The sequence below is a fragment of the Boleophthalmus pectinirostris genome, unplaced genomic scaffold, assembly GCF_026225935.1.
Source record: "Boleophthalmus pectinirostris isolate CB_2022bp ecotype Guang Dong unplaced genomic scaffold, ASM2622593v1 HiC_scaffold_13, whole genome shotgun sequence".
Classification (NCBI taxonomy): Eukaryota; Metazoa; Chordata; class Actinopteri; order Gobiiformes; family Gobiidae; genus Boleophthalmus; species Boleophthalmus pectinirostris.
This window is the reverse complement of record NW_026571036.1, coordinates 13,175,981-13,192,015: the sequence shown is the minus strand read 5'-3', so window position 1 is coordinate 13,192,015 and position 16,035 is coordinate 13,175,981. Positions and strand designations below refer to the sequence as shown.

Below are 16,035 nucleotides of genomic sequence, written 5' to 3'. Positions count from 1 at the left end.
TCTGCTACTGTTTTAAAGGTGCACTAAGTAACTTTTCTTGTGGAAGATGGAGATGTTAATGCATTGCCTGGAATGTTCCACAGTATGACATTACAAAGCTCATATTACGCTGTTATGTTAAAGTGTTATTTCCTCATCAAAAACATAAATTGAGTTGTGTTTTGTTTCATTCACACATGTTTAACACACAAACCCTGCATATTCAGGCTGAGTTTTTCTCTCAAACAGAAAGCACTCTGTTCCACCTTGTGATAATACAGGAAGTGCTCCACTGTGTGTCATTTGTATAATTTTTACCCTGGAATTGCCAATCTTCACTAAGCAAAGGGTAAGCATTTAACTTTTGCTTCATGACATCACAATGAGGAAAAGAGCATATTGAGCTTTAGAGATGCAGACAAACTAATAATAAAGGATTACTCAAACATTTATGAATGAAATAAAATACATCTCCAGGTATGTTTTTGATGAGGGAACAACATGATAACATGGCTTAAAGCTCACAAGAGTCAATTTTGCGTAATATAGGACCTTTAAACTTATCTATCTTTTGTCACTTAAATTACTGTGAGCAATTTGCCTCTCCACAGATCTGAGCTAGATCATAGGCTATTATCACGCTGATATGTAGTACTTACGCATTCAGTGACATTTGTGCATGCCTACTTCTGGTGGATTGTCACTCTGGTGATTGAACTCATGGATGAACCGAAGTTGTTTACATGTACTACATCTCTTATAAATTTACTGACAATATCCTTTTCCGTACATAGTCTCATTGACCAACTTTCAATCACAGCCCGCTCCAAAGTGCAAAAGGGAAAGCTTAAATATGATTTTCGTTGTTTATTTGAAAAACAGAGAGGAACAGAGCAGTGACATCTAGCTGTCGTTTGAGCCATTGTTGTTGTTGCGCGGGAAGTGGAAGTGCACAAAATCGACAAATCCCGCCCACAAAACCCGGAAGCGTGATAATCCTCTATTGTAATACTGTGGAACATTCCAGGCAAAACAAACATTTAAAGTGAAGTTACTGTAAAGTTAGCATACACTGGCATACACTTAGTTTAGTGATTTTCGACCTGGTAGTACTTTTTTTTATGTGATAATAATTATGAGGTATTCTTAAGTATCAGAGCTATCAGAGCTATATTATTGCTTGACCCATCCAACATCAGTCAATCACAGCACTATCATGGCTACTAATAGTCCTGTTTTCATGTTTTTCGCAGCGGTCTCCAGGCTTGGAAGAATTCATTTCAGTCGACAAAGAAGACCACGCTGCCTCACACTCCCAACAATCGCATCCTCTTCAAAATGAGAAGAAAATTGAAATCAAAGAACTATTGAGCTCAGAAGAAAACGCAATTTCAGCTGCTCCTGGAAATGACCCAAAGCGGAAACCACAAACACAGAATCTGGTCACTTGTCCTGCAGATGTCCTACAAAACCACACCATTGTCCAGGAAAGAGAAATACATGGAAAATTGAATTCTGGATTCAATGCTAGTATTGAAGAAATTGACAACATTTTCAAACAAGATAATACAGATTTTTGTAATACTGAAGATGCTGAAGTGGGAACTGTTTTGCGTACAGTGGATATCAAAGGCCTTACAAAGAATACAATACCAGTAGATACAGTGGGTATAGAGCATGTAAACGAAGATGAAAGACTGTACTTTGATAGCATTGGCAGACTGCTGAAAGAAGTGTGCAGACTGGAGCTTCCTGGGTCATCTGAGGACACAAACCAGGTACCTACACTAACATATTATGCTGAAATACATGGAAAAAAATTAGGTACAAGTTAGTGTTGTCACAATACTAAAATTCAAACTCGATTTTAAGACTAGGAATAGACTCGATGCTCAATACTAATTCTGATACCACAATTATAGTAAAAAACACAATTTATTTAAACAATACAATGTGAATTTTCAACATTAAGTCACAGTTTTTTTATATATTAAAACATGGCCTTTTATCTGTGTAATCCCTCAGTCGTCCAGGTTGTCTCGTCTAGTCTATGTGCTCTTATACTTGTTCAGATACAGTTCAGTTCAGATACAGCTCAAGATCATTCTAACGCTATTCAGGAAAGGTTCATTCCTGTCTTGTGAATGTGACTCTTTTAATATCTTGTTTAGTAAATGAGTATGTGTATTGTAATATAATGTTGACAGTTTCATATTGTATTATAATTTGTGATTCAAATTTCAGCACGATCGGATTAAGCATATGTGTGTAAGATTTTTTTTTTTTATATTTTTTGTGGGGAGTCTTTGTGCCCCTGCTGGCTAACGGAGAAAAATTCCTAATGTCCATAATATTTTTTTTGATTGTAGTCATAGACTGTAATCCCCAAATTTCATACAAATCCGATAATGTTGACAATTCATGTCTGTGGTAGGGGGCGCTACAGTGTTCAGTTGAATTAGACGTCATAGTCCATTACATTCAGGCCAGAAACACACAATTGTGATTTGAATGTAATCTCTCTAGACCAAAGCCTATGGCCGTGAGAAGTCATCAAAAAACAGAAAATGAAGCTGTTTTTTGCTGGCGTACTATGGACAAACCGTGAGGAGTATCCCAGAAAACGGATAATTTTATGAGCCTGTCTCTAGATGTGACATGCCAAATCTGAGCTCATTTGGACCAAAAACCAGGGACTAGTAGCGTTTTACAAACACCTAGTCAAAACGGTGGCAAATTTTTGATCTAATAAGGCCGACTTTCTGTTCATCATAGGGGTATGCGCCAATTCAACATTTGGCTTGTCTTATTGTTCACTATGACTGTTCTGAATTCTGTTTGCCTACGCCAAACTTTGTCTTCACTCCCATAGGGGTCCACTTCTAGGTGGCACTGTTGAGTCAGGTCACATTGGGCATTATCAAGATGCCCGTTTTATCACATTTTTCACCAGAACCAGTCATTCCCATGTCCAGTTTGGGAACTTCTCATCAATGTTTAGGCCCTCAAAATTGCGTTTGTTTGCAAGAAAAAATAATAGAGAAGAGAAACAGGCAAAAAACAATAGCAATTTGGAAAAATATGTATCTGATTTGTTTCAAAAATATGGTTCTATTCAAAGTTAAAATTTTAAACATATCCTGAAGAATTGTGGAGTAAATAATGTCACTTCAAAATTGCTAATTGCTTCCATTAAAATTTCTATTTGCTTGTGCTTAATCTTGCGACCCTGAGTAAAATACTGTTATTAATTTATAAGAAACATCTTAATATTTCTTTACTACAGCACACCCTTTTTACGCTGAAGGCAAGACAAGATACTTTTTTTATACATAGTTTTGTTTGACATTTCCAGTGACTGTCTCTCCTCGCCCTATCAGTGTGTGATCGCCCTAACTTGTCTTTTGGCATTTTACAACTTTCATTTCAGTGCCAAATCAACCCTGGCAGAGCAGTCACTTTGATGTGTTTTCATTGTAAAAGTCTGGCATTTGTAACTTGTGATTTATAACTTCTTTATAGAGCACTCATCACTCCTTTTGGTTTTCATACTTGTACTATTTCAGTTGAAGCATGTACAGTACTATTCTCACACATATATAGTATTGTCAAGTAGAGATACACCGATTATATGATATATTGGTTGGCCAAAATTGGGACGATATTTGCATTTTTTACGGTATCCACTATGCTATCAGCCTTGAATCTCCAACACAGGCCAATATTCAGGTTTGCTCGACCCGCTGCCTAAAGTTTTATATTAATACTTTAGTATGAAGAGACAACTGCGCACAACGTGACTACACTGCTTTCTTATGGGTTTGTGGTTAAAAAAAAAGTGCTGTGGGTGAGTTTGTAGTAAATGTAAATGAGAGAATTTGTGGAAAATAATCAAAATCAGCCCTACATATCAGCCTAAAAATATCGACTGAGCTTATCGGCCATCATTTTCTTTGGATTCTAAGCTATCGGCAACAGCAACAGCCATGAAAGAACCTGTATCGGTCAGTCTCTATTGTCAAGAAAGCCTACATAATCATATCAATTTATTAGCAGTGATGAGAAGAGTACAAAAAAATTGAGATTAAGTAAAAGTACAGTTATGTGACTAAAATTTACTTTAAATTTACAAGTACTGCTGCCAAATACTAGTCAGTTTTGCAACAAAATGAATTTAACAATCTAAACCAGAATTAAGTTATTTTTAACATTTTATTTTTCTCCGAGCTCTGACCAATCTTCCGTTAGTTCTGTATGTGGGTTTGGATATTTGGGATTTGTACTACTGTATTATACTTTAAATGCAGTTAATTACAATTACATGGATACAATTATACAGTTATACAATTATATTATATTATAAGTACATGTTTGAAATTATACTCAATTACAGTAACATGTCTCTTGTTAGCTGTTTACATTTTTTTACATGCATTGGTATTTCATTGAAACGTTTACACTGTCAAACCAATTACTACGTGAACTATATTTGTATTTGATAGTATCTTCACAGACAGTGCCGGTGGAAAACACGCCAAGAATTGAAGCTATGCCGACTGGACAGCCTGTCATTAGCAGTTTGACACGCTTCGTCCATGTGCTCTCTGCTCTCTGCTGCTGTTTACTTGTGCTAAAATTCATAGGAAGAAATGGCTTTATAGGAAACAAGTTAGTTTATTCTTACTGAAGAAAAAGTAAACAATGATAAAAGGGTTAAAAACATGGCTTATGGCTTATGCACATATTATATTATAATTAAGGGTCTGTATTACACAAAATTGACTAATGTTACGTCATCAGAAGCATGCCAAGGAGTTGTTTTGTTTCCTTCACATGTGTTTGAACAATCCTTTATTATTAGTCTGTCTACATCTTCAATGTTCTTTTCCACCTTGTGAAGCAGTAGTTTTCAAGTTAACAGCGAGCTTTTACCTTTAGTTTAATTACAGATTGGCAATTCCAGGGCTGAAATGATCAATATGATTCTAGTGAATGTGTATGGATCTTAAAAATACACAGTGGAGCACTTCCTATATTATCATATGATGTCACAAGGTGGAACCAAGTGTTTTTTGTTTGCCAGAAGAACTCAGCCCAAATATGCAGGACTTGTTGGAATGTTAAGCATGTGTGAATGAAACACAACTCCTGGTATGTTTGTGATAAGGAAACAACATTACAACAACAGAGATCAGAAAATAGCATAAAATGGGCACGCAAATCTTCAATCAAATCAGTTTGAATTCTAAAGGTCTTGAAATGATATTGTTGCTTGAGCCAAATTTCTAAACAGATTTGAGTAATTTTGCTCACCAGTTTTTAAAAGAATGATTACTCTTATTGCTAGACATTCTACTTTTGTGTTTGTAGCTTGCTTCAGTTTCAAAGTAAGCTGAAGATTTCCCTATCCGTCATCTTCTTTGTTGTCAGCTCTGGGCGCCAACATTTACAGTAACCCTCCTCACACTTACAGTATATGCAAATGTGCCGCCCTTAGCGTATTCCTGTCAAGTTAAGAGGACTGGCCCGTCTAAACAGATGAGCTATATCTTTAAACAGGAGCTCAGAGGCAGTGGTTTCCCCTTTCCCCCTGGCTTCGTCCCTTCATGCACATTCCTGCTCCAACTGCTCCGACACTCATACTTACCTCACTCTGGGCTGGGACAGCACAGGAAGCCTTGTTATTATCTATGGACACACAAGGGAGACGATAGGGTTGAAATCTAAAACCAGCCAACGTCCTGTGTCTTTCAGATGGCCTTAGAAATGGAACCGGAGAAGATGAACGGACAGGGGGATTGCTGCATGACAGGTGAAGAGGCGACAGGTGAAGTGGTGGCAGGTGAATCGTCCAAGCACAAGTTCACCATGAGGGATGTTTTAGAAGGTGTCCAGAGTTTGGTGGAAAGCAGTTGCATAATAAATGTGAGTATCAGCTTTCACATCTTCTTTTGTTGTTTGAGTTTCCATGTTCATTTATGTTCATATTGATATTGATAAGTCGTACATCAGATGCCCTTAACTTACTTTATTATTCAGACTTGTGTAGCCTTGTGGTTGCTAGATTATATCAACAGAAAATGCATTATCTACATATTAAAGTCAAAAATTTGGGTTTGTGATATGTTATGTTATTAGGTTCTTTTTTCAGACCAAGAGTTTGTTTTTCATTTCTGACAGTTTCGACTGCTCACTACATGTGATGGTGCTATGACGTGTCCAGTCAGCTGATTTAAACAGGTTTTGGCACTGTTTTCCTACCGGTGGAGGCAGGACGACAGCACCATCTGCAGTCCAACTTCCTCAGGACAGTATCCCAGGTGTGTGGGAGTAAAAAAGCCCCCTTGTCTTGGTTTATAGGCCGTGGGTGCATTTCCGTATTTACTCGTCCACCCTAAAGACAAAGTAGAACCGGAGCATAAATGTAATGTCATATACGAATTACCCTGCATGTCCTGCAATAAAACATACATTGCGGAAACAAGGAGGGCATTCAGTACACGAAAAAGGAACATAGAACAGAATGCGAGAAGAAAACAGCAAAGGCGTGCACACGAGCAACAAAACACAAAGCTGAACAGTAACAACTCAAATCGGCCATTTCTGACCACTGTAAAAGAGAGAACTACATTATGGACTGGGACGGAGCAAACATCATTGGGACAGAAGAAAACAAACACCGTCTCTGGATTAAAGAGGCAATCGAAATACGGAAATGTGCCCAGAGGACTAAACCGGGACGAGGGGGCTTTTTTACTCTCACACACCTGGGATACTGTCCTGAGGAAATCGGACTGCAGATGGCACTGTCATCCTACCTCCACTGGTAGGAAGACAGCGCCAAAACCTGTTAAATCAGTTGACCAGGCACGTCACCGCAACATCACATGACCATTCTGAGGAATACTAGTGAGCAGTCAAAACTGTCAAGTATGAAAACAAACTCTTGGTCTAAAAAAGAACCTATAACATAAATTATCGGAAGACCAAATTAACCTCATTGGACTATTGGAATATACAGTTTGGTAAAAAAAAAAAATCTAAAAATAAATTAACTATTAAAATAAAATCTATACAAGACTAAGGCAGGAAATAAAACAAGGCTGTATTAGAGCTAAGCAATGTGGTGTGCTACCCAATAAGGAAAAACTGGGACTTTCTTCTTAAAGGAAGTGTCACTACAGTTAACAGATAAGGCCTGGGTGTGATGTTTGTGTATTCCCATGATGCATCACCATTTCCACAGGAAGCACTAGCATCCAAGTGATTTCCTGAATAGGCTAATTATCTCCAAATAGGCCAATGTACTGTAAAAAGTCAGTTCTATAGTGACTGTATTTTATCCATTTAAAACGTCTGGATAAATAGATTGCTGTAGTAATTATTAAAGATGCAACATGTGACCTCAAATCTGTCCTTAAGCTTTGCCTTTTTGCCTTAACTGCTTGTCTAGAAATAGATCAGTTTAATGCCAAACTGTGGAACATTCCAGGCAAACAATAATATATTCATAGACACAAGCAGGTGGAGGACCATCCCATCCAAACAGTTACACAGTTCACCTTTAAACAAAAAAGAACGATAAAAGGGAGAAAGTAAAGGAAAATGTTATTCTTAATTAACTGTTGTGCAATTGTAAGTAAGTATTGAAATATCACATTTCATCTATACTTATACTCTTTCATCATTGATTTTGTTTACAGAGGGAACCACGGCTTGATCTAAAGTGGTTCCTGAATTCCTTGTCCGGTGAAGCTGAAATCCAATTGATGCAAACTGTTCAAAGAGTTTTTGTTTGTCACTATCACTCTGCACAGTCCAACCTGACAGCCATGAGTACACAACTACGGGAGGCAGAGGTATTGTACTTATATTACTTTCAGCTGGCATTTATTCATTACTGTTTCATTTCACACATATATTAATAATAATATAGAAATTGTATTATTAAAAGTGTGTTTCATTGTATTGCATTGTTTTGTTTTTCATTTTTTTTTCTTGCAGAAGCTCAAATGCTGTGTCCAGGAGAAAGTAGATGCAATAAAACATACCGGGGAATCTGATGTCCCTAACGGTCTTGAAAGGCTGTGTAGCGCCGCCCTAGTGGATGCTTCTGCCACAGTGCAAGTGAAAGCTGCACAATTAGATCAGGTCAAACAATATCTCCGACAACTAAAGATGACCAAGGCGCTCCTGGAAGTTGTGACAACCCAGAAAGAGAAAATGAACTTGTAAGTGTATTTTGATTTATTTTTTTGTCGACTCGTGAGCTGTAAGCCATGTTATAATGTTGTCATAAAAAACATAACTGGAGTTGTGTTTTGGTTTATTCACACATGTCTGAGTAACCCTTTATTATGAGTCTTCATCTCCAAAGCTCAAAATGCTCTGTTCCATCTTGTGATGTCATGACGTGGTAGTTTACCACTGTAAGTCTTTATGATAGTTCGGGTCTACTGGTTTAAAAAAAAAAAATAATAATTGCTGTCTGTGTCGTCTCTGCACGCACTCTTCTCAAGTTTAGAATGTTTTTTTTTTTTCCCTTGGTTTTTATTGAAATGTTGGTAAGTCCATTGACCTGAAGGTTGCCAGTTCAAATCCAGCTCTCACATAACCATGATTGGTTGTGACTGTCGTGGTGTTCTTGGGCAAGACACTTAACCAAGACAAAAACAGGACTTAACCAGGACTGAACCAGTACTGAGTGTTGGGACGGGCCCGGAGGTGCGCCCGCGTACACTGTTGGGTGATCAGGCCTCAGACCGGGACCAGACCGGGACTGAGACCAGGGCTGAGACCGGGACCAGACCTTTTACTTTTAATTCAGTAGAGATTGACAATTCCTGTGCTTGAAATGATCCAAATGATTCTAGTGAAGGTGTATAGAGATTAGAAACACAGCGGAGTACTTCTTGTAATTCCACATGACATCACAAGGTGGAACAGAGTGTTTTCTGTTTGAGAGAAGAACTCAGTCTAAATCCTGTTTGCAGGGTTTGTGTATTAAACATGAGTGAATGAAACAAAACACAACTCCAGGTATGTTTGTGATGAGGAAACACCATTGTAACATAGATCAGAAAATAGCCTAATATGGGCTCTTTAAATTATGTGAAAATTATATCTATGATATTTTTTTATTAGGGATACTTTGGGAAGCAGTGAACTTCTAGCAGAACAACTCAACGCCCTATTTAAGACTCTGGACTATAAAAAGTGCCTCATTGAAGGTTTGGCCAAGTTAAGCCGGCAAGTGGCCGTTCACTTAAGCTTCAGTGAAAGATTTGGAGTTCTTGGAGCCCAAATAGCTGACATGCAGAGAGAATGGACACTACTGGAGCTAAATATTAAAACAGCACTATCTCATGCTTCAAACTTTGCCTCTCAACTTTCTGCCTTCAGACAAGAAACCAAAGATCTTAAAAACAAACTTGAAGAATTGTTCATTTCATTGGACTCATTTGTGAGATTACCCAACTTAAAAAATACTTGGTACTTGCTTACGTGGACCGCAGACTTGAAAAAATACATGCAACAATATGAACATTTGAGCTTACGATTTGACGATATCGCTCAGTATATTGGACAGAGAGACACAGATGTTTTGAAGAGGGATCTTGAAAACTTGGGAATGGTCCTCAATGAAACCAAAATGAAACACATACTTGTCACTGGGAATTGTGTAGGGATTTTGTCCAATAATGTTAACATGCAACTCCAGGAATTTATTGTATGGGCCAAACAAGTGGAATGCCATGTTATTACAGGTGAAAAATTGGCTTTATTTCCTGAAGAGGCACATATTCAGATTGCAGAGATGGAAAAATTTGAAACTAATATTTTATGTAGGCAAGCCCAGATTCAAAAAATTCAATTTCAAGAAATAAAAGCAATAACTAGGGAAGGAAATGACCGAGTCTGTGAATCATTAGTAGAGCTGTATCAGACTATTTTTAGCAGCATGTGTAAATGCATTGGAACTATGAAAGACAACTTAAAAGAAAGGGAAGCATTGTTCAATCAGCTGGCAGATATAGATACATGGCTCGCTGAAATTCATAATGAAACAGACTCTTTCAGCCAGGTTGAAAATATCCATCAAGTTGATTTAGAAAATCTGGAAAAGCAATGCAAGATTCATATAAAAAATGTGATACAAATTGAGGGTAAATGTAAAGAAGTTGATGCATTGGAGGAAAGTTGTAAGAAGATTTTGGTTGGGTTGAGTCCTGGAGAGGGCTGCTATCTGGTGAATAGACTGGCAGGAATCCGAACGAAGATTTGTGGTGTTTTAACTCAAGAAAAAGCAGTTATTTCAGAATTGGAGGAGCTTATGAGCCTATGGACTATACATGACAATGATTTGTCCAAAATCGAAACAAGCTTACAGAACATTTGCATTGCCCTGAACCAGCAAAGATTCCCGCTAACTTTAGAATCTATTTCCGAAATTAGAACTTTGAAATACAAGCTAACCCAACATCAGTGCCAAGTACAGGCGATGCAACATTGCAAGGAAGCGAAGCGTACTTCAATATTTAATACTATTGGACAACTTCTCGACAGGTGCAGTGTTTTGAGCCTTTGTGCCATTGAGCAAGACAAATATGTGCAACTGAGGAGGCAAATGGAGCAGTCAAAGGGCAAATTAAATGAACAAATACTGAACGCCAAAGATAATGCGACAAATTTGGGTGAAAATTTTAAACTAAGCCAACATCTGCTGGTTGAACTGCCTTTATTGAAGACGCAATGCCAAGAAGTTGCTGATCAATTAGAAGCCATAGCTCAAGAGTTATACCCCTCGGAGTTGAATGCAGAACGGCAGATGATTCAGAATACAGTGGAAATCTTAGTCACATGGGAGAATACCATCATAGAAGATATCAAAAATCTGGAGAACCAACTTAAGCTAGGACTGTGCTATGAAAAAGAATTAGTAGCGACAATGGAGCTGATGCAAAAGATGAAACAAGAACTAGAGGAGGCGAAACCAGTGGATCCAGACGAGAAGGTCATAGATGTGAGGCTTCAGGAGTACTGGGTGCGCTGGAGGAATATGGAGTCCACGATGAGGGTGTGGGAAGATCTCGCAAGAAAAGAGAAGAAGAACCTGAGGCATCATAAGGAGCTCTATGCAGCGAGGGATGCAGCAATGAAGGAGTGTCTGGTGCAAATGGTGAGTTAGAAGTTGAACCATTTGGTTTGTGGGTGAATGCATGACACACTGCACCACTGTCACCTCGAATTTATATTTTAACTCATAAATAAGTTAAATCACTACAAATTATTATTAATGAATTTAGGATAGGTTAAGTTAGGTTAGGTTATTCATAAACACAGGTATATTTGTTTTACAGATTTGAGAGGCAGGTCCCACATTTTACATTTCATTCATCCACATTATGTGCAATAAACACATAAAAACACAATTACAAAAGAAACAGTTACAGTGCTCCAGTGCAGAGTAGGTTTGTTCCATAAACAATTAGTTAAATTCATCCATCACGTTTGACTAAAAACACAATAAATATTAAATATATATATAAAAACACATGATTTTTCCAAGACAACCATACTAAAATTGATAGATAATTAGATTACAATTAATTTATAAGTATAATAGCAGAACAAAGCTCCTTTTAAAATGATTTGTTCTAGATCTTGGAACTAAAAGTCTCTGACCAGAGGGAAGCAGCTGAAACTCTGAGTTTAGTGGATGTTGCTCATCTAGTATTACTAATACTACTACTACTGCTACTATTTTATACTACTATGGCTTGAAAGTTTACTACATGAACTAAAATATTAACCATATTAAAAGCTGTTCCCTCATTAAAACAGAATTGCCTTGCTTCATGCTGACATGCTTAAATAATCTGGCATAGTCCTACTTCTACCCAAGAACTGAAAATCCCATTTGCTGATGTCATGAGGTGGTACTCTCCTTTATTAATTGCGTCACTGGGTTGACAACAATGCTGATAAGGTCTAATTGTATTTTCTAGATATTATCATTCAAATCAAGTCCTATTTAACTTGAAAAATACTAACATAGAAAAATACTGACTAATGCCTGAAATAGCATCTTTAACTTTCTTATCTAACATTGTTTATTCCACAGGAGAGTCTAGCCCAGGCGCGTGAATCCCTGAAAGATTACCAGTGGGCTGCACAGGGGGCTGCAGTCTTCCTCCATAACGCTGAGACCACGTTTCTCTCATCGTCCGGAGGGTTTATGGACTGCACAGAGGAACAGAGGCAGACCCAGCAGGCTCTAGATGCTCTTCAGAATGGGTTTAAAGCTCATGTGGACCATCTGACCAAAGTCATACCCCAGCAGCCATGCCTGTCCCGTATAAAGATGGAGGCAGTGCACAGTGAGATACTCGGTCAGTTAGTGGTGAAGCGGGCGGTGCTGGAGGCCCAGGCACAACTACAACTGGAGGCGTTGCAGAGGTACTGGATTTTAACACTTGGATGAATTATTTGTAAGAATAATAAAATACAGAGACTGCTACTGTATGTCTGTATGTACTGATATGAAATATTGTATGTAGTATAGTAATATTCTTAATATGGCTGGGCTATTAATCAAATTTGAATCAAGACTGAGATTCAGCCATGATATGCAAGGGGTGTTTTAGCCAATCCTCTGTCAGTAAAAGTGTGGGGTTTGGAGCAGAGTTCAGGCTTTCGAGGAATTAATTCAACTTTTCTGTGTTAAATAGCACTGATTAAATCTGTCTTGTCCATGAAATCAGCACTGAAGGTCATTTTTATGTAGTTTTTGAAAAAGAATTAGAGATTGATTAACATAGGGATCTTTTTGGCCATATCACCCTTAATTTTTGCTATCAAACAGCCCAAAAAAATATGAAAGTCACAGTTGTTCTCGACATACAACAAATATGAAATGATGAACTCTCTCTTTATGTAGGTGTTCAGAAATGCACCAACAGCACATGGATAAACATGGACAGGTACAGGAGATTATCTGTGGACTTGAAGACAATTTGTCAAAGTGCGCAACAGAGCATATTTCCTCTTATGAAACATGTCTTGCCCAACTAAAAAGGACCAAGGTATGCCTCTCATTTGTACTGTTTATTGACAAGTACAGTACAACACATCTTTTTATTCATGTTGACTTGAATGTTGATGTCCTGTGTTCGTAGCTGTTACTGGAGGATCTTCAGGGGCTTGCTGTGCAGATAAAGGAGTTGGGAGCTGGATGTCCGATGCACGGCTGTGGGACAGGGAGGGCTGGTGAAGTGAGCGCCCTCTGGAACAAGTGGACAACATTACGGCGTAGGGTTGGCCTCCTGCAGGCACACACTGAACTGAAGGCAGACGAATGGAAGAATATAACCGCTAGTGTAAGTTTCATTTTAAGTTTTTTGAAAAAATAACTTCAATGGCGTTTTATAGTTTGCAGTAGTAATTATAAAATCCTAAATTTACAGTCTATAATTGTTTTGATTATATCTAGTTGTACTTTAGTGAGTACTTTAATATTTTAAAGGTCCATTATTGTGCAAAACTGACTCCTCTGAGCTTTAAGCCATGCTAGAATGCTGTTAAATCCTCAAAAACATACCTGGAGTTGGGTTTTGTTTCATTCACACATCTTGGATTATTAGTATGTCTACATCCCCAACTCTTAAAATGCTCTGTTCCACCTTGTGATGTCATGAAGCTGTAGTTTTCAAGTTAACAGCTACCATTTACCATTAGTTCAGAAGAGACTGGCAATTCTATGGTTAAAATGAAGGCGTACGGAGTTTAAAACACAGCAGAGAACTTCCTTTATCCATTTGAGAGAAGAAAACGGTCTAAATATGTTTGTATGTTGATGAGGAAACAACATTATAACATAGATTAGAAAATAACACAATATAGGACCTTTAATAGATAAACAAGATCAAAACTAGAAAAGCACTCAGAGAGCGCAGACCTCCGCCAAGGACTACCCCCATTTTTTATATAAATTCAATAAAATCAGTCTTCTGGATCAGATCCGGATCAGCCTTTGGAATATGAAAGAGGATCCCATTGTCCATCCCTGAGTCAAATTTCATGGGGTTTGGTCAATAATTAACCGAGATATTGAGAAACAAAATTTTTGGCCCCATTTACCACAATGTTAACTAAAATTTCAAAGTGATCCAGAATCCAGGATTTCTTCCGGATCACCCCCAAAATGAAATCAGTTCTTCCTTTTCACATTTCCAACAAATCCTGAAAATTTCATCAAAATCAGTCCATAACTTTTTGAGTTATGTTGCTAACAGACAAACAAACAAACAAACAAACAGACAAACACCGGCAAAAACATAACCTCCTTGGCGGAGGTAATAACATCATAACATCATTTGACTTTGTTTAGGTTGAGCAGTGCAGCACCCACGTGGCCTCTCTTCAGACTGACCTCCCTCTCTGCTCTCCTGATGGTGTCTCTGAGGGGGGCTCTCTGACGCTCTTGGCCCAGGCCGAGCTGCACCAGGCCGGGCTGGAGATGGAGCGGCGGGCCCTAGCATCCCTGGAGCAGCGCCTGGAGCACGCCCTGAGCCCTTCCCACTCCCAGGCTCTCGTCAGTCCTGGGCCCCTCGGCAAAACACTGCTAGACATTAAAGACAGTGTCAGGAGGTAAGATAATGCATACATATGTTGCATGATTTATTTTAAAGATATGTGTAAATGTGCGTTGTCTTTAGTTTGATAGAGAGGAATCGGAAGGTGGTAGAAACAGAGCAGCTAAAGGAGAAGGAGAAACAGCAAGTTATTCAAGAATTAACAGAATTGGAGAATCACGTTTTATGCCTGTCTTCTACACTGGAGAGCTCCTCTAGTCAAAGTCAACAACAGGTAAGGTTTCGTTTCAAAGTCAGGTCCATATTTATGTTTTAAAGATAAGATAGAAAAAGTCTTGTTTATGGAATGTTATAAAGTATGTTTGGTTTATGTTGTATGTATGTATGCATATATATTACATTATTTTCATATGTCTACGGAAGGCAGTTTACTACAAGCCTACTTTGTATTTATAGTAATTGTATCTGTAAATAAATTAAAGAAACAATCACTAATGACGAAACAAGAAATATTTTATTATACTATACTATACTATACATCAAAAGGCCCATATTGCACTATTTTTTTATCTATGTTATGTTGTTTCCTCAACACAAACACACCTGGAGTTGTGTTTTGTTTCATTCAGACATATTTAACACACAAACCCTGCATATTTAGACTGAATTAATCTGTCAAACTGAAAACACTCTGTTCCACCTTGTGATGTCTTATGGTAATACATGTGCTCCATTTGCTCCATGCGCATTTTTTAAAATTCACCTTCACTACTCTTTTAAGCTAGAATCATTGGGATAATTTCAGTCCTTGAATGTCTAATCCCTACTGACCAAAGGTAAAAGTTACGGCTTCATGACATCAGAAGGTGGAACAGAGCAGTTTGAGTTTTCGAGACTTAGACAGACTAATAATAAAGGGTTACTCAAACATGTGAATGAAACCAAACCGAACAGGCTTAGTACTTAATTAAGGGTTTACGACATTAATTAGGTAGTTAGTAAGCATGATTCTTGATAAACTATTTGTACATTATGAATTAAGTCTTTGTTCATATTTATGAGTAGGGATGTAACGATAGCCAAATCTCTAGGTACGATATTAACACCATATGCATTTCACGGTACGATATTTATTGCAATATTTTGGAGAGGCTGATTTAATTATAGATAGGACACTTTTTTTCTTTTAAAATACCTTGACAAGATTTTGGTGTGAATTATTTCTGTCATAATTCCAAGAATTCAAGTAAAAACCATATTTCTTCAGGTTTTCAGCGCTGAAATGAATCATGGGATATGTAGTTCCCTATGTTTATAAGCTGTTGCTACTATAAAACCATGCATTTAAGCAAAGGAACTTGTGGTTTGATATATTGTGACAGTTCACGATATTATTCTGAGACTTCTGACGATACGATATCACAACATTTTGGTTATTGTTACATTTCTCTTTATGAGCCGT

The 16,035-nt window shown here is 37.7% G+C and overlaps 1 protein-coding gene across 1 annotated transcript in view; it reads left to right on the top strand.

Moving 5' to 3' along the window:
* The window catches only part of LOC110175306 (nesprin-2), a 96,436-nt gene that overhangs the window by 21,898 nt on the left and 58,503 nt on the right, over positions 1-16,035 (top strand). Inside the window, exons 29-38 of the mRNA XM_055149634.1 lie at positions 1,233-1,757; positions 5,734-5,904; positions 7,683-7,838; positions 7,984-8,210; positions 9,124-11,158; positions 12,104-12,438; positions 12,920-13,064; positions 13,158-13,358; positions 14,369-14,628; positions 14,697-14,847. Coding sequence (XP_055005609.1) covers positions 1,233-1,757; positions 5,734-5,904; positions 7,683-7,838; positions 7,984-8,210; positions 9,124-11,158; positions 12,104-12,438; positions 12,920-13,064; positions 13,158-13,358; positions 14,369-14,628; positions 14,697-14,847 — 4,206 coding nt within the window. The remainder of the gene's footprint in view (positions 1-1,232; positions 1,758-5,733; positions 5,905-7,682; positions 7,839-7,983; positions 8,211-9,123; positions 11,159-12,103; positions 12,439-12,919; positions 13,065-13,157; positions 13,359-14,368; positions 14,629-14,696; positions 14,848-16,035) is intronic.